The 23,885-nt window shown below is 41.8% G+C and overlaps 1 protein-coding gene across 1 annotated transcript in view; it reads left to right on the top strand.

Annotated features, from left to right (window-relative positions):
- The window catches only part of CPAMD8 (C3 and PZP like alpha-2-macroglobulin domain containing 8), a 103,243-nt gene that overhangs the window by 8,010 nt on the left and 71,348 nt on the right, over positions 1-23,885 (top strand). Inside the window, exons 4-19 of the mRNA XM_065422397.1 lie at positions 7,242-7,407; positions 7,567-7,619; positions 8,229-8,246; positions 8,893-8,947; positions 9,101-9,214; positions 10,163-10,247; positions 11,701-11,809; positions 12,301-12,528; positions 12,710-12,880; positions 13,407-13,535; positions 15,894-16,083; positions 17,966-18,138; positions 18,250-18,399; positions 18,530-18,691; positions 20,879-21,021; positions 22,370-22,432. Coding sequence (XP_065278469.1) covers positions 7,242-7,407; positions 7,567-7,619; positions 8,229-8,246; positions 8,893-8,947; positions 9,101-9,214; positions 10,163-10,247; positions 11,701-11,809; positions 12,301-12,528; positions 12,710-12,880; positions 13,407-13,535; positions 15,894-16,083; positions 17,966-18,138; positions 18,250-18,399; positions 18,530-18,691; positions 20,879-21,021; positions 22,370-22,432 — 2,009 coding nt within the window. The remainder of the gene's footprint in view (positions 1-7,241; positions 7,408-7,566; positions 7,620-8,228; positions 8,247-8,892; positions 8,948-9,100; positions 9,215-10,162; positions 10,248-11,700; positions 11,810-12,300; positions 12,529-12,709; positions 12,881-13,406; positions 13,536-15,893; positions 16,084-17,965; positions 18,139-18,249; positions 18,400-18,529; positions 18,692-20,878; positions 21,022-22,369; positions 22,433-23,885) is intronic.

Below are 23,885 nucleotides of genomic sequence, written 5' to 3' on the forward strand. Positions count from 1 at the left end.
TTTGCTTATTTTACCGCTGCTGTACATTGAGAGGATATTTTCAGAGAGCTATCCATGATGACTCCAAGCACTCTTTCTTGAACGGTAACAGCTAATATAGACCTCATCATTTTGTATGTATAGTTGGGATTTTTTTTCCGATGTGCATTGCTTGGCACTTATCAACATTGATTTTCATCTGCCATTTTGTTGCCCAGTCACTAATTGCTTCCTATCTTTTAACCACTTATTGATCCATAAGAGGACCTTCCCTTTTATCCCATGACTGCCTATTTTGCTTAAGTTAGGTGAGAGACCTTGTCAAAGGCTTTCTGAAAGTCCAAGTACACGGTATCTACTGAATCAACCTTTTCCACATGTTTGTTTGACCCCCTCAAAGAATTCCAACAGACTGGTGAGGCATGATTTCCCTTTACAAAAAACATGTTGACTCTTCCCCAAAACATATCTTGTTCATCTATATGTCTGATAATTCTGTTCTTTATTATGGTTTCAACCAATTTGCCTGGTACTAAAGTTAGGCTTACTGGCCTGTAATTGCCAGGATCACCACTGGAGCCTTTTTTTAAAAATAGGCAATACATTAGCTACCCTCCAGTCATCTGGTACAAAGATTGATTTAAGAGAGAAGTTACATTCCACAGTTAGTAGTTTTGCAATTTCATATTTGAGTTTCTTCAGAACTCTTAGGTGAATACCATTTGGTGCTGGTGACTTATTGCTGTTTAATTTATCAATTTCTTCCACAATCTCCTCTACTGACACCACAATCTGGGACATACTTCAGATTTGTCACCTAAAAAGAATGGCTCAGGTCTGGGAATTCCCCCCATAGCCTTTGCAGTGAAAATCTATACAAAAATTTCATTTAGCTTTTCTGCAATGGCCTTGTCTTCCTTGAGTGCTCATTTAGCATCTCAATTGTCCAGTAGCACCATTGACTGTTTGGCAGGCTTTCTGCTTCTGATGTACTTAAACATTTTTTGCTGATAGTTTTTGTGTCTTTAGCTAGTTGCTCTTCAAATTATTACGTGGCCTGCCTTATTATACTTGTACACTTGGCTTGCCACAGTTTATGCTCCTTTCTATTGTCCTCACTAGGATTTGACTTCCAATTTTAAAAGGATGCCTTTTTGCCTCTAATTACTTCTTTTATTCTGCTGTTGAGCTATGATACCATTTTTTTTTGGTCCTCTTACTTTAAAAAAAAAGGGTTATACATTTAGTTCGAGCTTCTATTATGGTCTTTTTAAATTGTCTTCATGCAGTTTGCAGGCATTTCACCTTTGTGACTGATCTTTTTAATTTCTGTTTAACTAGCTTCCTCATTTTTGTGCAGTTCTCCTTTTTGATGTTCAATGCTATTGTGGTGGGTTTCTTTCACCCTACAAGGATGTTAAATTTAATTACATTATGTTTGCTGTTATCAGCTGATATTGTTTGCTGATTCAGCTATATTCACCTCTTGGACCAGATCCTGTGCTCTGCTTAGGACTAAATCAAGAATTGCCACTCCCCTTGTGGGTTTCAGGACTAACTGCTTCAAGAAGCAGTCATTTATGATGTCTAGATATTTTATCTCTGCATCCCTTCCTGAGGTGCTATATACCCAGTCAATGTGAGGATAGTTGAAATCCCCTATTATTATTGGATTTTTTGCCTTTGTAGCTTCTCTAATCTCTATGACCATTTCACAGTCACTGTCACCATCCTGGTCAGGTGGTTGATAGTATATTCATACTGCTATACTCTTTTTGGTCATATCCCAAAGTTTGTTGTTCCTGCTCTGCAGTTTGCCTGTGACTGATATTCATGCTGTTCTGTCCAGTGTTTAAATTGTGCTTAGGAATCCGGTTGCAGGAGGGGTCTGGACATTTCTTCTTCTTTTTGATGTAGTCAATGTACTTATCCAAATGCACTTCTCCATTACCACCTATCCTTTCATAGCAAGAAGACATAATGTGAGGGGAGCTATAGATAATATCATAGTTAGAGAACCCTCTGTAGACTTGTTCACCCAAAGCTTGCATCTCACTATTGAATATGATCTGCAGTCATTACTGATTTCATACTTTGATAAAGACAGTGTATTGCTCCCTTTCACTTTTCAATTGTCTTGAACTGGTATCATAATGTCACTCTGTGACAGATTTTTTTTATATTTGTGTTTTCATCTAAAGATACTTTGTTGTTGTGTATTTGGTTTGTATGTTTGAAACAAAGGGATAATTGTAAATGGAGTGAGTGTGCAAATGTGGGTCATTTCTTTCAGTAATGCCATATACTTTATAATATGCTTAATTATTTCCCTATGTAAAACACTTGGGGCATATCCCAGAGCGTTAGCAAGCATCCAAAGAATCTACTCTCAATTTCTGAGGAGCATAAAATGTTTAACTTGGTGAGTCTCACTCTTTTATATGGGTGAGTCTCACTCTTTTATATGTGATCACTTTCATCTGTGGTGAGTGTGAAACTCCTGTAACCCTTCTATCAAGTGGTGTCAACAGAAACAAGGGCTGGGTTCAATATCTAGTGGTTCCTCTTAACGTTACAAAACAGACCTGGCTTTTGAACCTCCACCCAGAAATCTGGGAAAACCAAACACCACCACTAGGTGCCTCTAAGAGGCAATTCTTGCCTACTCGCAAGTACTGAGTCTGTGTATAATAAAAGAAAACTTATTAAAAGGGAGAAGGAACTCAGCATTAATTTGGGAAAACACCATAACAATGTTTCAAAAGTATGCAAACCACGAGTTCACACCCACCCCACAGTATCTTGGGCAGTAGTCCTTTGCCTCCGTTTTCCATCTTGTGGTGTTGAAGTCTGATGGGTGAATGATCCTTTAACACACCACTCCCCTTTTCCTCTGCTGCACCCACTCACAGTTGGTTGTTTGAAGTAAAAATCCCAGAATTCAGGGTTTGTTCACAGGGGTTCACCTCCCTGAAAGGGGGTTGAGCAATGTTACTTCTTCCTGCTGTTGTTGTCTCTGCCATCTTTGCTGCTGCCTACCACTGTCTCTGTCATCGCGTGCTGCTGCTCTCTGCTTGCCACTTGCTACTGCCTCTAGCAGCAATGCAGTGTTCTGAGGTTCCACCACTTAGCCAGCTCTTAGTGATTTCACCAAGTAGCGAGGAAACTCACTACTGCTGTATCCTCTGTATTGTTTTTCGTTGCACACTGTCCCCTTCTACCCACTCATCAGTGATTTCAGTTCTAGTGATCCCTGAGCAGACACAAGGACTCTATTTGACTCTGATCAGTTCTGTCTTTAAATGCCGGAAGTACAGGTCTGTCGCATCTTACACGCATTTAACATGCACGATTTCAACTTTACGCGGTCAGCAAAAAAAAAAAAAGAGAGAAAAACAACAATTTTAATACTATACTTGTAGTGCGGGCGATTTCGCCCGCCATTGAACTCAATGGGGTTTTGGCTATACACGGTTTTCGCTTTACGCGCTAACCGCGGAACGGAACCCCCGCGTAAGATGAGACAGACCTGTAAAGGACACTTTTTAAACAGAGTCCATACCCTCAAGTAGTAACATCTGTCCCCAGCCACTCTGACTTTCACTTGGATTTGGCATCACTCCCCCCTGCTTAGCAAGTGAGGTTAAGTTAGGGTGATTCCTCAATTAGGGCATGTTAAGTATACTTCTGCTGCCCATTAGGGATAATAATATTTAATTACCTCTGTGTTCAAGACTAAAGTGAATTTTAACCCAAAACAGCCAAAATTGATCACTTTGGGAAAGCAGGTCTGTCTGCTGATCACCTTGGCACAGTAAATGTGTCTATGCAAATACTGTCTGCTCCTGAGGTCTTTTCCCCAAATTCATTAATAGATGACATGGGAGAGTTCATTCAGACCATGGATTACACTCCCTTTCCACAATCTAAATGCATTTGCCCTGCGTTTGATCAGGAGAGCAGTGATGGCCAGCCACATTTCAGGGGACACTGAGGGAAAAGAGTTCTATACTCTCAGAACCTAGTAAATACTGCTCCCCAAAAAAGCCTGACTTGACCTTGCAAATAGTAATTATGTCATTGAATAAAATAGCCTCTCATCTATGTACCAAATGTGTGAAACAAATACTAAAATTGTTTCTGGATAACAAAATAATGACACAGAGACCTGAGAAAGATGATTGTTATTTTTTTCATAGTTGCACATTGGGACCCCATTGTACTAAACATTGTTTATTACATAGTTAGAGACAGTCCCTGCCTCAAAGTGCTTACAATCTAAATAGACAAGATAAACGAAGAGTGGGAGAAAGGAATTATTTTTTCCCCAATTTACAGATAGGACAAGTCACTGAGTCTGTGCCTTAGTTCCCTAAATCACAGAGGGGGTCAGTCCAATGCCTTGACCAAAAGACCATCCTTCCTCTCCCAGATTTATAATATCAAGGTTTAGGTTTTGTTCCTTTATGAATAAATTGTTTTTGCAAGGTCTGATGTCTTCTGAAATCCTGTACATTTCCTGCTGTCTCCTCTAAAGTCTTGTTGCTTCCTCAATCCAATGTATCTCATTTGGATTTTGTCTTGCTATTCTGCATTAATCTGTTTCCTTTAGGGCAGATTGTTCTTTCCAAGCTCAAATTATCCTTGAAATGCTGAGGAAATTCAGATTTATTAGACTTTCTGTCTGATTTTGGGGGTATGGTGGTGATGCTTTGGCAAGGAGAATGGCAACATATCTTAAATATCGAGAAATCCAAAGCCACCTGAATTGGTCTATGATGTCATTGATCATCATTCCTTTTGACACAGTTTCCTTTTATGGACCATGATTATTCCTTCAACAATTGCCAAGAGGTTTATTTGGATGGTGGGATATCCTTTACCTTAGTTTATCTTGTTAGGAGTAAGTGCGGTCTGTAGTGAAGCACTGATTTTTATTGCTGAAAGGGTAGTGGTGGAGTTCAGTGCTAGAATCTCTAGATTGGCAGCAGCTAGCTTCTTCAACTGAACTTATTTCTTAGGGTTCACTTATTTATTTTGGCCTTTGGTGACGGGCTGCCATCTGCCTTGACTTTCCCACTGACAGCAATAGCAGTTCTGTTTGTGGATCCATGTTCAGCATGCTGTAGCTTTATTAGTCAAATGTGCTGGCCAGAAATAGAATAGAATTGTAGAAATGTAGGGCAGGAAGAGACCTCAAGAGGTTATCAAGTCCAGCCCCATGGACTGAAGCAAGACCAAATATACCCAGACCATCCCTTCCAGGTGTTTCTCCAATCTATTCTTAAAAACCTCCAATGACGGGGATTCCACAACTTCCCTTGGAAGCCTGTTCCAGAGTTTAGCTACCCTTATAGTTAGAATGTTTTTCCTAATATTAAATCTAAATCTCCCTTGCTGCACATTGACTCTTTTTCTTCTTGTCCTACCTTCAGTGGATATGGAGAACAATTGATCACCGTTCTCTTTATAATAGCCCTTAATATATTTGAAGACTTTTATGAAGTTCCCCATTCAGTCTTCTTTTCTCAAGACTAAACAAGCCCAGTTTTTTTAGCCTTTTCTCATAGGTCAGGTATTCTAAACATTTTTATCATTTTTGATGTTCTCCTCTGGTCTGTCTCCAATTTATCCACCTCTTTCATAAAGTGTGGTGCCCAGAATTGGACATGATACTCCAGCTGAGGCCTCACCAGTGTTGAGTAAAGTGGGACAATTACCTCCTGAATCTTGCACAAGACATTCCTGTTAATACACTCCAGAATGTAATAAGTAATGTTAATGTACGATGTAGTATGTTAACATTTTATAATATCATTGCCTTTATATATATATATATATATATATATATTTAAATACACCCCAGAAGGATATTAGCCTTTCTTTCAACTACATCACATTGTTGACATGTAGCATAGAACCAGGCAAGGTCACGGTGGTGTTATGAGTCACTTGAAAAAGTAAAATAATAAAATTGTCCCATTGTACTCACTCTGTTCAGTTCTCCTATTAAGAACATAAGAAGTGTTCTTCCTTTCTGATCACTGCTGGGTCCCAAGATGTGTTAACACCAACCAGAGAATCTGGCCCTGTATGATAAGGAAAGGATGTGCTCTTCAAATGTCTGCAGAGATGGTCTCTAGTGCACATATGACCTTACTTGTGTGTACCTGCTCTATTGGGTCACCTCTTTCCCTTTACCCTGCTCCTGGAAGTTGCACACCATTATGATGGGCTTTTTTTTTTTAACATCAATTTAAACCTAATTTTAAGAACAGGGTAAAGATCTTAAACCAGGGGTTCTCAAACTGGGAGTCGGGACCCCTCAGGGGGTTGCAAGGTATTACATGGGGGGTTGCGAGCTGTCAGCCTCCACCCCAAGCCCTGCTTTGCCTCCAGCATTTATAATGATGTTAAATATATAAAAAAGTGTTTTTAATTTATAAGGGGGGTTGCACTCAGAGACTTGCTATGTGAAAGGGGTCACCAGTACAGAAGTTTGAGAACCACTGTCTTAAACTGTTGGAAGATTTCACTGCTTAGTTCTTGAACCTGATTAGCTAGAATTCGGGGAGTTCAGGTCAGCAGAAGATGCATAGGCAGGTCAGATACTGCTTTGCTTTGGGTGATGGAGGAAAGGAGAGAGGGCTTCATGTTGTGATACTGACATAACTATACCTCTCTTAAAGCTTGCCTTATAACTCTAAAATGTCTGTGTTTTGCATTTTCTACTGACCACGCGCGCATATACACACACAAAGTTACACACAGATTTAGTGGGTGTCTCTTCCCTTCATCTTTAGATGGGGTGGTAATTTGTTTGTATCAGTTTTGCTGCTGAGGCTTTGACATGAATAAACCATGATAATACTTAGTCCTGCCTTGAATGCAGGGGACTGGACTGGAGGACTGGACTGGACTGGACTGGACTTGGGGGGAGGGATAGCTCAGTGGTTTGAGTATTGGCCTGCTAAACCCAGGGTGGTGAGCTCAATCCTTGAGGGGGCCATTTAAGGATCTGGGGAAAACAAACAAACAAAAACCACTAACTGTCAGGGACAGTACTTGGTCCTGCTAGTGAAGGCAGGGGACTGGACTCAAGGTCCCTTCTAGCTCTATGAGATAGGCATATCTCCATATATGATTATTATTATATTATGACCTCTCAAGGAACCTTCCAATTCTGATTCTATGTTCTCCCCTGTAAGCACAAAGACTCTTTCAAGTCCTGTTTCTTCCCCACCTCGTGGTCTGTTTTCTAGGTGCCTTCAGGGCTTCGTGGACAAGCACATTTAAAAGTCTGGGGAAACCGGCACCTAACGGAGGAAGGCTACATCTTTCATAACTATACCACAGTAACCATAGATAGCAAAGGGTCATCAGTGTTCATCCAGACTGACAAGCCTGTCTATAAACCCAAGCAGAAAGGTAAAGTAGCCTCTGAGAACCTCACAGTCTCCACTTTTGCATGCAAAAACTTTAATACTTAAAGACCAGAACTCCTTTTAAGAATAATCCCTGAGACCACAACTCTTGTTGAGTACCAGCTCTGATGATTAATGAATTTTCCCTTTTCTCCCTTTATAGTGCTGATAAACCTGTTTATGGTCACTTCTGACCTGCGACCAATCAATGAGAAGGTAAGTGAATAGCTTTCCTTCCCATTGTAAAATGTCTGAAGTGTTCAGCATTTCTTGTTTATCACATACATACATGGAGTTACACAGCAATGTAGTGAGTGGCTGTTCCCTTCATCTTCAATTGTTCTGGTATCTCCTACTATGGGGTGTTATAATTAATGTGTTTGCTAGGATGTTGTAGTTTTAAGTTTAGTTTCTGAATTTGGCCACATTGTAGCCAAAGGGTAGGAGTAAGTGATAATCTGTAATTGCTTTGTGTAGGTGTAATACTATAGTGAAATAAAACATAATTAGGCCAAAGCAGCTGTGGAGGAGGAGTGTTTGAGGGAATAGCACTTTGACACTGATATTACGGGAGCACCCAGAGGCCAGGATCAGTCACTTAACCAGAGGTCTGAAGGGCCAGTTTTCAAGTCAGATGTTTGAGTGAAATGGTTGTTTGACCAAACTGCTCTTTCACATGAATGGATATTACGTGTCCCTTCTACACCAACATGCAGGGGCCAGAAGCTCTGTGGCATACCCTGCTTATGCCAGACTCACATCTTCTCACGAGATAGAAAAATATGGCTTTGTCTCATGGGTGTTTTTATTCTTTGTTTCTTTCAGATTGAAGCCTACATAGTCGTGAGTATCCACCATTTAGCAAGTGGCATCATTACACAGGGTCACTGAGGCCTCTCTGAAGGGAGCAGGTCACAAGTTCATGCTCTGCCAAATCTATCATCACCATCTCTGCTTGGAGTTCAGAAATGTTTTTCCATAAATGCCTCCTCAAGGGAAAACTGAACAAATTGGTTGCATCCACTGGGGTTTATGAATATAACAACCTTACCCATCTCTCTCATTTTCCTTGTTCAGTTACATTCCTATGCTGCACCTGGCTGGGGTAATATGATTATCTTTGCACCCAGACTTATGGTAATGGACGCATTTGAAATGCATGGAGATGGAGAGATCTTGCTAGATTACTCATATACCCCTCTCCCTTTTTTCTTTGTTTTGAGGGGAATGAGGGACCCTTTCTTTGACCATCCTCTTTTAACTAATTTCTTTATTTGACAAGAAATGGAAGAGCTGACCCCATGGTGTGACTGACTGGCTTTAGTACTGACACAAAATATCCCAAGCAATGGATTATTATTGTTTTTTAGAAGATTGATGCTAATTATTTGTGTGAAAGTGAAATTGTTTGTTGCAGGCTGACAGTTAAAAGAACTAGTGAAATTTACCTTTTTTGTGATAATGTCTCTTGTCCTAAACCATTTTTTAGGATCCTCGGGGGTCTCGGATGATAGAATGGAGCAATCTGAAGCCATTTTGTTGTGGTAAATTTCTGCCTGTTACAGTTTAGCATAACTTTATTTTCCTCTGCTAGCTAACATTAATTTCTGCCTTTTGGGGTTTTTTATTGAAATAAACCTTTACAGAGATTGTCTGATATTCAGAGAGGGCTCACAGTGTCTTTTTTTCTCTCCTAGGTATTGTAAATATGAGTTTCCCTTTGTCTGATCAGCCAGTATTTGGCGAGTGGTTTATCTTTGCTGAAATGCAAGGGCATGCATACAACAAATCCTTTGAAGTTCAGAAATATGGTGAGTTATTGCCTGCAAGTCAACTTTGATCATAATCCCAAAAATATTTAGAATACTGACACTATGAAATATTTTTGATTTGAGCTGAAATAATCAAGAAATGATGTATCAAAAATTCCAGTAGAAAAAATTCCTGTCAGATGTAACATGTGGCAGGAAATGGACCCTTGAAACTTAACCAAACTCTTAGTTGATATCATCTTTTATAATATAAAGGGGTTTATATTCATCATCACGTGGCACAATCCATGTATATAGGTAACAAAGACTTCACTTTATTTTGGAAAAACTGTTAAAGTTATTTTAAGTCAGTCACTAAGTTTTTTCCTTCCTTCACCAGATCCCATCTTGGACACTCAGAATTCCTAATCATCTTATATCCTAATCATCCCCTCTCTTATTTTTGCTCTTAAGGCCCCCTGCCCTATCTCAAAGTCCCTCTGGCTGGTGAGAAATGGGGATTGTTCCCCCCAGGTCCCCATGTGCAATATCTGACCCTGTCCACTGAGGTATTTATACTGTGCTCATCTTCAGACCTATTCCTGAAATGGTGGTGGGAGGTACTGCAGGTAATGCAAGGTACTCCTGCCCCTGGCTCCAAGAAGCGAAACATTGTGCCTGCCACCCAGCCCCTAAATTAAGTTTTGGGTTCAGTTCTGTAGCTCGGATCCTCTATATGGGAACATGATGTATGGATGTGGGGCAGCTGATCACTAACTCGTTCTAGGGAATGGTTACTTAATAGCACCCTGCTAGTAGGATTCTGGTTTGATGGATCAGCTGATATTGATATGTTGCTTTCGTTCTCTATTCAAGGCTGTGTGTCTTCACCTTGCCTGCAGTGCTCCAACCACAAGAAGGGATCTTGTCAGAGATATATAGCTATTAGTACATCCTGGATTCTAAGATGTTTGTAAAACACCTCTTCTCTTTTTCGCTCCATTTTAGTGTTACCAAAATTTGAGCTGTTGATTGATCCACCTCTCTATATCCGAGATCTTGTGACTTGTGAAAAGGGAACTGTCCATGCCAGGTAGGGGATATGTTACAGATACAGTCCCATATTTTATAGGTTGAAGTGTAGCTGTGGGATAATGTAATCATCTAAGCTCAGCGGGAGCATGTGTCTCATCCCCCAAATGTTCCAGCATGACTTCAGAGCATTGTCAGATGATTTTCCTGTCACTGCACATTTGAATGTGATGCTCAGGTACCCGTGGTCTCCTGACTTCCGTAATAAAGTTTCTAATTCCTCCATTGCATACACATCTCTGGTTGTATGCTGTACTGTGTGTTGAGTGAATCCTTCAGTCATAAGGTCTCTGGAGGAAGAGGAAGCTGCTCTAATGTTTGGCTTAGCACCATAGCAATTCTTCATCATGCTAAGGTCCACAGATCCATTACAATGGGTACTTCAGCCTTCTTACAGTTTGGGGGCAAAACCAGACCAGTCAGTCACTGCCAGCACAGGAATGCCTCACCTCCTGAAGTTTCTTGCAGTCTTATCTGCTTCCCCAGCCACTGGTGGCTTATCCATCCTTCCCAGCTGAAGAGCTTTTCTGAGGGAAATTCCAAACTTTATTTCAAATTTCTGACTAACGGTTAGGCTGCCAGTGACTGACAGGTCTAGTTCTGCCCTCAAACTACAAGCAGGCTGAAGTACCCATTGTAACAAATCTGTAGACCTTATTGCTCAAAGAAAGAAAATGTTCATCTAAGCACAGATAAACTTTCCTATTAAAGGGATACCTTTTCAAGTTAAAAGTTGCGTGGTAGGGGAAAAAAGTCTTCATCTTTGTTGTTTAAATCATTTCATGTTTAAATTATTATAACATTGAATGCACTTTCCACCATTTCCACTGTTTGTTTATTTTTTGCATTTCACTCTGTCTAGGAGAGTGCTCCTAGACTGCTCAGTTTCACTTTCTGGTTCTCATCATTGTGCTGGCATAAGACTGCTATGTCTGAATTGCAGATGCTGGTATTTAAATTTGAAAAAGAATTGTTTCCACTGAAACTTTTAAAAGTAGCTGTCTGTTCTTCTCAGAATGAACATGAAATGTTTGTATTGGGGAGGAGTCTACATGCTGACTTTTTTTTCAACAGAAAAAAGAAAATATCGAAATTAGAAGAAGATTGTGCTGAGTTTAAAAAAATACCCTAAAACAGATGGAGTCTGAGATTAATCTGACTTTCAAGTCAGATTGTCTCTGTTAGTCTGGATGCCTCTGTGTACAGAAGCCTGCGAAGCTGGAGACAGGATCTTTCTGTTCTCAGTCTAGTTTTAGTTTAGATCAACTGTTTGGAAGTTTCTAATGTAAAAACTTTCACGGAGATATTAACAATTGGCATTTAGAAATAACCTCTTGTTGCTTTTATTTTCTGAGTTCTAAGTATGCAGGAGTTGTGGATCCAGCATGGGGTTAATCAAGAAAATGGAGAGGAGCCAATCTGAGGTTTTCATTATCTTGCTTCTTCTATTTCAGATACACGTTTGGGAAACCAGTGACAGGAAAGTTAACTGTCAACATGACTATAAATGGAGTGGGGTACTACCGGCATGAAGTGGGACACCCTGTCCTCAAAACCATAGAGGTGAGGGAGATTATTAAATCAGCTGCAATAGAAAGGCCTGATCTGCACCCTTTGACGTCAATACCAAAGCTCCCTTTGATTCAGTGATGCAGAATCAGGGTCTAAATGTGTTACCTGAGCTCTACATACTAAAAATACTAGAGTATTTCACATGTTATCTGACTGTGTCAATATTTGGAGGAGGGGTGTTTAATGAGATAGTGCTAACAGAGTGCTAGGTGTTTTAGAGTACACTGATGGGGAGAAGGTGTGGGAGTGATGGAGGTTGGGGCAGTGCTATCACAGATTATGGATGAAGAACACACAAAATATGTTGCTGGTTGTTTTTTCCCTTAGGGAATGTGTCCCCATACCCAAGGCCCTTTAAAATAAAACAAAGAAATACCCCATCACCCCCCAAAGAAAGCAACCCCATGTTCTGTATTTGACCAGAAACACTTTTTTAACTGCACATGCTGAGTAATGTTTTCCTTCCCCGGCCTGGCTGGTAGATCGATGGCTCTGCTGTTTTCGATGTGTGTGTGAGAGACATGATGCCAGCTGATGTCCCAGAGCATTTCCGAGGCACGGTCAATATTTGGGCCACTGTGACCAGCTCTGATGGGAGCAAGCAGGTCACGTTTGATGACTCAACGCCTGTTCAGAAACAGCTGATTGACATCAAGTACACTAAGGATACTAGGAAGCAGTTCAAACCTGGCCTACCCTACAAAGGGAAGGTAAGGTAGGGGATATGGGGACACTCAGGGTGGTTGATAAAAAGGCTATATAGGCAATTTATCCTAATGTGTTATACACCATGTGCTGAGATGTTCCTTTTATCTGGTGCTGAGTTTTATAACTATATGGAATTGCTAATAACATGAAATGGCTTGTTTTATTAATTAAATGACTGTTTAGGTAGAAGTCACTTACCCTGATGGGAGCCCTGCTGACGGGGTCACAATTCGAATCAAAGCTGAGTTAACTCCAAAGGATAACGTTTACACAAGTGAACTGGTATCCAGAAGTGGCTTGGTGGAGTTTGAAATCCCCTCTATTCCTACAGCTGCCCAGTATGTCTGGCTGGAGGTGGGTAAAAGCTCTTTATAGGATTAATGGGCTTTAATAGAGCTAATCTTGTCAAACGTGCACTTTGTGAATTGGTGCTAAAAATGGGAAATCAGTCAGTGACCTGAAGAAGAGCTCTGTGTGAGCTTGAAAGCTTGTCTCTTTCACCAACAATAAAAGATATTACCTCACCCACCTTGTCTCTGTAGTGACACTGGGAAACTTCTTAGCTCAGACTTAAACTTTCACCTTTGAACTGTAGTGAATATTTATCCAACCCCATATTGCCGATAGAACTGATGATAATGATAATAACAGGATAGAGTTGTCTGCTCTAAGTAGATCAAATACAGCATGGCATTAAGAGTAAGCTTCAAACATCTCAGTAGAAAGTGAGTGTATTATCACAGTACTTTAAAGATAACAAAAGAGAAAGTGGGAGGGGTCAGTGTCTGGAATGGGAGTGGTGGTGAGGACTGCATGATGGGGAGGGACAGGAGCCCAGCTTTCTATGTGTGAATAACATTCAGATGCATTTTTTCTTAAGACCAAAGTGACAGCAATTGATGGGAAACCTGCAGGGGACCAATATCTGCCAAACTACTTGTCTATCAGCAGCTGGTACTCACCTAGCAAGTGCCATATCCAGCTCCAAGCACCAGACAAGCCTTTCCAGGTAGGACAGCTTCATGTTACATTATGATAACGTCTGCATTTCTTGGCTCATTCATACTTGTTGTCCTAATGAAGTATTTCCAGATATATCTGGGGGCCATAGCATATTATTGTATCCACAGCAGACCTTAAGAGGCTTCACTTTAGACACTGACCCGTCTTTAGCCATGACCTACTTCACTACTTGGTGCTGCCCTGCCTTACCTGCCCCTGAGAATGTACCATGTTTCCTAAAGTATAGGGGTGGGTGAAGAGAGTTTTGATCCCCAGTGGAGACCCACTGCACTCCAGAGCTCAGATCACAAACTAGCTCCCCACACCCTAAAGTCTGTATGAATTGGATAGTAAAAATGACAATGATATTAAGATTTTGGTTCAGATCAACAAATGCCAATTGATTTGAAGTGAAGCCAGAGTGGGATGAATTAATCATCTAATTCTCAGATTGGAACTGTCTAGTCTCCTTGGAATTAAGAGTCTGAATCCCAGCAGTATCAATTCAGTCCTTTACCTCCCAAAGGTAAATAAATTGAGCATCTTGTAGTTTTCTATTAGAGAGGGTGGTGACTTTTGGGGGGAGACCCTAAAAACTGAGCTTCCCTTCTGTGTGTAAAAGTTTTCATGATATGTATACTAAGAGTAGATTTGTCCATAGCCAGAATTTCTCACCTTTTTTGTTGTGCTGAACACCATTTAAGTGCTGCTCTCCACCCCCAGAAGAGGCTGCACGTCAGTGATGGGTTTGTATATATGCTTTGTAAAGTACTTTGGGATCTGGTGGTCCATATATCTGACCTACTACTATATAATCAGCAGGCCTAGTAGGCTGAGTTTCAGAGTCAATGTAGTCAAATAAGGGAGTTTTATGGTTGCATTTCATGGCAGTTTAATGGCTAATTAATCTTTTACAAGATTTCTGAGGTATGGAAAGGGGATTACGCACTACTAATCTGAACACATTGTTCTTATTATAACCTGATTAGAACTAATTCTGCTGTGGGAAAGCAGGGAATTGTGTGACCAGCTGATGTGGGAACCATTTCTTCAGCTCTGCCAGTTCTTACTGGGTGTTCCAATTAACTACATATTTTTTTCATGAACAGTTTCATCATTTTGCTCTCAGAAACTCTAAATGCCTCAAATATTTAACATCATAAGGCTCTTCTCTCTGGACCCTTCTGCATTTTCACTGCATTTAACCATTTGGTGGCTTTTCACTTCCCTGTGCCACTGTTTTGGTTTGCACCATGTGCATGCAGTAGGGAGGTGGGACTATTAGCACTTAAGAGAGAAGCTTCTCAAAATATTTCATTGGGATTCAGGTTTGTTACTCCATTTTCAGCATTAATGGAACATGATTTTGTACCTTAAATGGGTGAGGATGGCTGGGAGCTGCAGACGGTTCTGTGTGTGGGGAAATAGGGCCTCGCGATAACACGTATTAGTTCCCAAATCCCCAAAGGAAGAAGCTTGTATTGCTGATGAAGTGCTCCTCTGCCCCACAGAAGGCACCGTCAGCCAGTGACAAGTCAGTGACTCCCAGGCCTTGAAAAGATGCTGCCTAAGACTGACCTGTCCTGTGGGGAATGGCAGTGGTGACAGCCAACCCTCAAAGAACTCCCTCCCTCATGGGAATTCCTGTCAGGACAGTAGTCCTGGGTAGGGTATAGCTTGCTCTTTTCCACCTACTGGAAGTGCAGAGACAGTGCAGGAAACAAGTGCACTGCTTTGAAACCTCTTGCAGATACTAGGTGTATCTGCCTGGGAAAGGGAAGCACTCCTCATGTCTGTCTGTTTGATGTGGCTCATAGAGTCAACATCATAAATTAACTTTCTTCCCAGTTCAGATTTTCCTGATTTATTTCAGGACAGGCCTGTTGTGTATAAATTAGCATCTGCACGTTACAGTAATCACCATGTGTAATCTCAGTTAAACAGCAGAGCCCATATTACACCTCCTCCCAGCCCCTTTACTGTGAGATCTGAACCTTGTAAAGGGGTGTCTAAAATTCAACCCATTATGACAGCTGCTCTGTGCCAAAGTCCTTATCCCTCAGGATTCCAGAGATTCCTTTATTCCTTACACTAATCCATATAGCTCCTGCACCTCATCCTCCTGTTAGACTCCCAGGGACCAAAGTGCTGCCCACAGGTGCTCCTTTGTCATGGGGGGAATACACCAGACTCTTCAGTGTGAATGTAACAGTCTCTTCAGCCTGTGAGCTCCTTGGGGTAGGAGCCATGTCTTGTGTGTGATGCTCATCCCCAACTGCAGTTCCATGCTTTACAGATAATAAGAAGGGTCTGCAGTGTTCATTATAACAAACCTGACCCCTGGTTGATATGTCTTTTTGCTCAGGTGGGAGAGGAGGCCCAGATCGCAGTGAAGTCCACGTGTCCATGTAATTTCACTCTACATTACGAAGTTGCATCGCGAGGTAATATTGTCCTTTCAGGGCTGCAGCCTGGTAACATCACACAGCAAAGGAGCAAAAGAGCCACGTTCCCCTTTGATAAGAACATCCATGTCACTCATTTCCCAGGAACAGGTCAGTAGCTAAAATCTTAACCTAGCAACAAAAGTGCTAATCCTCCCCCTTATCTAGAATGAGGGCTTCCCTCTTAGTGAAGACAAACCTGCTTATTGTTAAGCCCCGTAGCTGTTCCTTGCTCATGCTAAAGGGTACAGAATGAATGTGTGGAAGGGTGCACGTTAAATTTTATGCACACTTTGACATATAAAGTTCATTTACTGTAAATGGTAAATCTGCTCTTACCCTCATATTGCTTAGGGCATGGGATATGCTGTGCCTGGCAGGGCTGGGGTGGTAGGGATAGGACTGCTAGGCCTGGTAGCGCTCGGATGGGAGGAAGGAGACCAGGCCTGGTAGTGCTGGGGGAGAAAATGACCAGGGATGCTGGGCCTAGTAGCAATTGGAGATATGGAGGTGTGGAGGGAAAAGGATGCTGGCACTGGTAGTACGTGAGGGGAAAGAGATGCTGGGCTTGGTAATGCTCAGGGCAGGATGGGGGAAGTGTAACACTGAGGGGTTTTCAGAATGGAGAGAGGTAAATAGTGGTGTCCGCCAGGGGTCTGTACTGGGACCAGTGCTGTTCAACATATTCATAAATTATCTGGAAAAAGGGGTAAACAGTGAGGTGTCAAAATTTGCAGAGGATACAAAATTACTCAAGATAGTTAAGTCCAAAGCAGGCTGCAAAGAATTCAGAGGGATTTCACAAAACTGGGTGACTGGGCATCAAAATGGCAGATGAAATTCAGTCTTAATAAATGCAAAATAATGCACATTGGAAAATATAGACCCAACGATACATACAAAGTGATGGGGACTAAATTACCTGGTATTACTCAAGAAAGAGATCTTGGAGTTATGGATACTTCTCTGAAAACATCTGCTTAATGTGCAGCAGCAGTCAAAAAAGCTAACCATGTTAGAAACCATTAGGAAAGGGATAGTTAATAAGACAGAAAATATCATAATTCCCTATATAAATCCATGGTATGCCCCCACCTTGAATACTGCATGCATTTCTGATCACCGTATCTCAAAAAAGATATATTAGAATTGGAAAAGGTAAAGAGAAGGGCAACAAAAATTATTTAGGGGTATGAAACAGCTTCCATATGAGGAGAGACTAAAAAGACTGGGACTTTTCGGCTTGGAAAAGAGATGACTAACAGGGAATATGATAGAGGTCTATAAAATCATGAATGGTGTGGAAAAAGTGGATAAGGAAGTGTTATTTACCAGCTCACGTAACACAAGAACCAGGGGTCACCCAATGAAATTAATAGGCAGCAAGTTTAAAACAAACGTAAGGAAATATTTCTTCACACAATGCACAGGCAACCTGTGGAACTCGTTACCAGGGGATGTTGTGAAGACCAAAAGTATAATTGGGTTAAAAAAAGAATTAGATAAGTTAATGGAAGATAAGTTTGTCAGTAGCTATTAGCCAAGATGCTCAGGGATGCAACCCCATGCTCTCAGTGTCCTTAGCCTGTAACTGCCAGAAGCTGGGAGTGGACAGCAGGGGATGGATCACTCAATAATCACCCTGTTCTGTTCATTCCTTCTGAAGCATCTGGCATTGACCACTGTCGGAAGACAGGATACTGGGCTAGATGGACCATTGGTCGGACTCAGTATGGCCGTTCTTATGGGGCAGGAGGCACAGAGAGATGTTGTGGATGTGGGAGGGGGCACAGATGAATGCTGGGCTTGGTAGCACTTGGTTGGGGAGAAGAACACTGAGCCTGGTAGTATGTTGAGATGGGACATGGACAGATGCCGGACCTGGTAGCAGATGCGGGGGCTGCAGGGGAGGACACCAGGTCTGGTAGTACTCGTGGGTGGGGGACACTGCCTTTGACAAATAACTATGTGCTTTGTACAATTTGTCATTTAGCACCTACCAACCCCCCTGCAACGGAGGTTGAAGTCTGCATGACCTTCCTCCATTTCATGGTGGCTCACAGCATGGCTCCTCTGGGCCGTCTCTTGGTGTATTACGTCAGGGAGAATGGAGAAGGGGTCACAGACAGTCTGCAATTCACTGTCAAGTCCTCCTTTGAAAACCAGGTATCAGCAGCACTGCCAGTGGAGCGGAGAGGATGGCCTCTCTTGTTACTCTTTGTAGTTTTGTCATCTGAACATTGTGTGAGATAATGAGGGTTTTATTTAAATACCTAGGTTTCAGTGGCACTTTCAGCAAATGAGACAAGGCCTGGTGATGTTGTGAACCTCAAGATTAAAGCCGCGAAGGGAAGCTGTGTCTGCATTGCCACGGTGGATAAGAGCGTCTACCTTCTCAAGACAGGTTTTCAGCTGACGTCCACCCAGGTGAGATAGAGCTCAATGCTCTGTCTTGTTCTTTCCTGGCACTCCCACCTGTCCACTCAATGAACAGGGAGCTGCAGTGAAGCACAGTGTACTTAGGGATGTGATGGCAACTTCTCTCCTCTCTGTTCAGGTTTTCCAGGAGCTGGCAGAGTATGATGTTTCTGATGCCTTTGGGGCTCCCAAGGAAGAAGGGCATTTCTGGTGGCCAGGCATGTCCTCACGCAGACGCCGCCGCTCCTCTGTCTTTCCCTGGCACTGGGATATCACCAAAGATGCCCGCTTTGCATTTACAGTAAGAAGCATCCATCTGTGCTCTCGCTCTGACTTCTCTGTCAGCTGTCTGTGTGATACGTTCACATTGTTAAAGAACAACCACCTCCATTTGCATAAGACTGTTTGGCATCTTAGGCCAGACTTTCAAAAGAGCTCAGTACATTAGGTCTGGGCCACAAGTGTCATAATGGGACCTGTTGAGTGCTGATCTTTTTTTTTTTTTAAATCTGACCCACAGAGAGTATAGCAATGAGTGCTATGTATATAGATGCTTAGAGAGAGAGCAGCAGTAACAATTAGCAGAACTTCCTGCTCTGTAAAGGAGAGTCTTTTTAGGAAAAAATTTCCTGAAGTTTGCTAATGTTTGAATTAGAAAAGGAATGAAGGTGCAGACCTATGGGTATCGTCTAACTAAGTCTTTTAAGATAAGCTTGCTCACGATAAGCACTAATCAGTATGAGGTCTATTGGGGCCTGTTCTCCTGCTGACTTAGAGTGATGGCATAATGATTCCCTACATTAATTCTGGTGGGAAATGTACATGCCCCTTGACATAATGAGATGTGATCCTGTTCATAAAAACATGCCTGACTGTGCTACTCTGCTCACTAAAGAACAAGAAGAGAGAAATTAAATTCTAATAAATCCTACCCGTCTCCAGACAGGGGAGTCAGGTCTTGGTGTAAACCATTCACAGAGATAATCTAAATTTTGTAAGGGGCTCCACTGTCAGCCTCATGGGTTCCCATTTCTGCTGTCCCTATTATGGCTGCACATAGTCTCATCCTTGCCTATATCTCTGCTCTCATTCCTTTACCTCCAGGGCTGCTGGAACAATGTGTATAGTGGGGGTGCTGAGAGCCATTGAACCAAACTGTAAACCCTGTATATGATGGAAATTACTTCAAACCAACACCCCTAGTTTTCAGCATCTATGTAGCTCCCTCAGGGCCAGCGCAACCCATTAGGCGACCTAGGCAGTCGCCTAGGGTGCTACAATTTGGGGGGCGGCGACCGCGGCGGTATTTCGGCGGCGGGACATTCTGCCGCCTCTGTGGGGGACAGCATTTCGGGGCAGGACCTTCCACCGCCTAGGGCGGCAGAAAAGCTGGCGGCGCTCCTGACCTCCCTCCTCCAAATCCTGCTCCTTGCTCCCTGTGGTCATCCTAACTCTCTTGGCTTCCTGCTCCTTTTGTCTCCTTTCCACATGCTTGGTTTAATGTCTTTTGTTGTGCTGTCCTTACCCTCAACAGTCTCCTGCCCTATCCACCAACACGTTTTCCCTTTCTTACTCACCAACTCATTTCTAATCTTTTCTTTACACCTGCTTCTGGAGGAATCCACTCTTGTTTTTCTTTCCCTGAACTGTTCTTTCTTGTCTTCCTCTCCTCTTTCCTCTCCAGGGTGTATGGTCTTGGGGTAGGGCCCATGTACGTGCTTGTAAATTGCTGTGTATGCTTATGGAGCTATATAAATTATTTTAAATAATAATCAGATCTAAAAGAGAACAAAGCATGTGTTCCCTTTGGTGCCTGGACACAGGAGCAGATGTATCTCAAGGTCACAGCCGTAGGGTCACATGCTGGTTATCTTAAAAATAAATGCACAAAAGTAAGTAGAGCTGACAGACAATTTTCTCATCCCCTTTATGTTTTTTATTGTAAAACTATGTGGGCAGCTTCTATTCTGCCTGGTGTCCCTATTGGAACTGGGTTTGTGATAGCTGGGATGAGAGTCTCCGACTCCTGGTAACTAAAGGGGTGGGGTAGAGACAGAACAATTCGGGAGTTTTTAAACTCCTGCTATGACCAGTGATTAAACCTTCTAGAGCAGAAAGGAACTATAGATGTATGTATATCTCCTAATATGTGTATGTATATATATATATAAAACCTAGCCATGTTTAATTTTTCACCTACAGTTACTTGAAAATTATACATACAACTCCTTCTGTGAGATATTTGTGAAATGCATTTTCCAAACATTCCCAGAACTCTCTGGGGAGTCTGCTTCCCTCCATGTCCATCCCCTCCCTCCTCCCAAAAAAGTTGCGAGCCATTTTTATTTTCCATAAACGTTAAAAAAAAATTCAAATTAGTTTTCCTCTATAAATACTTTGGACAAGCTGATGCCATTTGGGAAAGTTCACCGTTGTGCATGCTGAATGTTTTTTTATTGTTGGGTTGTTGTTTTTTGTTGTTGTCTAGGAAACTGGTTTGGTTGTGATGACTGATTTAGTCAGTCTAAACCACAGACAGAATGGAGGCATGTATACAGATGAGGCCGTGCCAGCCTTTCAGCCTCACACTGGGACACTGGTAGCTACCATGCATTCTAAGATTGTACCCAGGTAACATTGTGTAAGGTTTTGTGTGTGTTTGTAATTCACACTGAGTACAATATTTCTCACAGCTCTGTTTTATCAGGAAACTCCTCAGGTTAGTCAAAGGGAGAGAAAATTGTGAGAGTGTCCAGAAAGAACTAACAGAACTAGGTAACTGGACAACATAGTGGTAGATGGACTTCAGCATAGACCCGTACAAAGTAATGCACCTTGGAAAGACCTGTTAAACTCCTTGCACACACTGACTGGTTCTGCATTAATTGTCGCTTCTTAGGAAAGACAACTCAACATCATTCTGGACAGTGGGGACAGATAACAGCTCGGTATGCAGTGGGTAGTTAAAGCAAGCGAGATGCCAGACTGTATGAAGAAGGGATGAGGGAGTAATATGGAAAGTATTATAATGCTGTAAATTGACAGTATGTCCTCTTGGATGTTGCACTAAGTGCTGATCCCCCTCATATCAAAATAGCTTCAGGAGACTTCAGAAAACATCCAGAGGATGATAATGGAAGCAGTTAGAGGCATCAGGGGAAGGAAGAAAGAAGGGGACTGTACAATGCGAGGATGCAGAGACAAGGACTAGTCTATGTGGCAAGGGAACGGCTAGAGGAGATATGGGAGTGGAATATAAAATAGTAACTACTACAAAATAGGCCAGTTTGGGGAAGCCTGTCTGCCCCCTTTCCATAACCTAAGAAAAAGAGGATGATCGTTGACATTAAAAGATACATGTTATTTGTCTTCTTTCAGCCTCTTTGCCTGGGGATTGGGGTAATTGTACGAAAGAACTCACAATTTATTCTGAGCTAATGGTTTTATGTATTTTATTCTTATACCCAGAATGTTTTGATAGGTACATTGTTATATTTGAAAAGAAATAAATGTGTGTGTGTGTGTGCGTGTACACATAAATATCTATATGTATTTCCAAATATAACAATGTACCTATATATAATATATATGGAAGACCCAGATTCAATTCCCTGCTTCTCCACAGACTTCATGTGTAGCCTTGGGTATATCATTTAGCCTCTCTGTTCCTCACTTCCCATCTGTGAAATGGGGATTCACAGGGGAATTGTGGGGATAAATACATTACAGATTGTGAAGCACTTTGAGATCTACTGATGAAAAGTGCTGTATAAAGAGAGAAGTATTATTTATTATTACTTATTATTTTAAATAATATCCTACTAGTGGACCCTTGGTTTGTCTAATTGTGGTGATTACCATGCTCCTGGGTCAAGCTATGAGCTGTATTCAAGTGATATCATTAATTTATTTATTCTTTTCTTGTAACCCTCTGTCTCATTAAAATAGTTTATTGCTGAGGATTTATTTCTTGTCTTAGAGCAGAGAAGAAAAAAAGAACATTCTTCCCTGAAACATGGATTTGGCACTGCCTCAATGTCAGGTATCTATGGGGAACTTTTCTGCTGGTATCCAGTGGTTTGTGCAGAATCCTGTGAAGATTTTAGTTCACCTGGAGAATAATGTCCCTACATGACAGTCTCTGCCTCACATAACCCTTTAAAACCAACTAAGTGCTGCAACCATATCCTCTGACTTTTACCTGTACTTTCCTCAGAATCTATTCCCCAGTTTAGAGGGATAGCTCAGTGGTTTAAGCATTGGCTTGCTAAACCCAGGGTTGTGAGTTCAGTCCTTGAGGGGACCACTTAGGGATCTGGGGCAAAAATCAGTACTTGGTCCTGCTAGTGAAGGCAGGGGGCTGGACTCGATGACCTTTCATGGTCCCTTCCAGTTCTAGGAGATAGGATATCTCCATTTAAAAAAAAAAAATCTATTTTTGAAGCTTATTCCCACACCTGCGGTCATAACTGTCTGCGACAGCAATGTCTTCCCCATAGCAACTCACCATGGTGTCATAAACGGAGGATTCTAACTGCAGAGAGGGAACAGCAACCACGGGCTGCCATGTACCTTACTAGATTCTAGCTTTTGCTCACTCAGTGCCAGTGGCCAGACTGACTTGCAGATACACCTGGGATTTAATCACTATTGAAATCTACTAGTTAAACACATGACACTATTTGTTGGCTAATAACATCTCTGTGGATCATGCACGTAGGTTGTTCACTATAAAGTTGTGCTGCACTTGTCAAAATGTTGTCTGTGAGCCACTGGTGGCCTGCAGAACACTTTGCTGGTGATCTGCAGAGAGCTACTGGATCACATGGTAGTAGGTCTTTGTTTCAATTTGTTAACCTGTGTTAAAATAAAGCTAAAAACACATTGAGTACTCCCCTAGTATTAATTCCTCATGTGAACAATTGCTGCAGTTGCCACGGGAATGTTATGCAAATGTGAATGCGAGGAGAGATGGTTTGCGTTATTGTTAATGGGGTGAGAGGTTTCCACGAGACAAGCTCTCTACTAGGATGTGGTCCATCCTATCAGGATGCTAGAGTAGTGTGAGACATCCTTCAAAATGTGGGCAGCACTGAGCATCTCTAAGGAGGAAATAAGTATTGACTATGAAGCCTAATTCAAGAAAATTCCTCTGCCCATCCACCGGGATGTGCAGGGTCACAGAAGGTCATTTTTCAAGGCTCCCATGGATTACTGTGACAAGGAGCCCAAATTGATGTTTTTTTAATTTTTGCTGCTTTCTGTGTGTGATGTGTTGAGATATCGCCTGGACAGCTATGTCTCTAAAGTCGTTGCTCAATACTGCTAAGCACTAGTGAGCGCTCGACATTGATTTGGCATGTCAACCTAACACTGCACAAAACCCCTCCTTTCACTTTCCATTTTGTGTAGGGGTATCCCCAAAATAATCTAAACTCATTGCCCAGTAAATTACAGCCTGTTTCTGGCACAACCAGTGCCACAAAAATTAATAA

The sequence above is a fragment of the Emys orbicularis genome, chromosome 24 (genome assembly GCF_028017835.1).
Source record: "Emys orbicularis isolate rEmyOrb1 chromosome 24, rEmyOrb1.hap1, whole genome shotgun sequence".
NCBI lineage: Eukaryota > Metazoa > Chordata > Testudines > Emydidae > Emys > Emys orbicularis.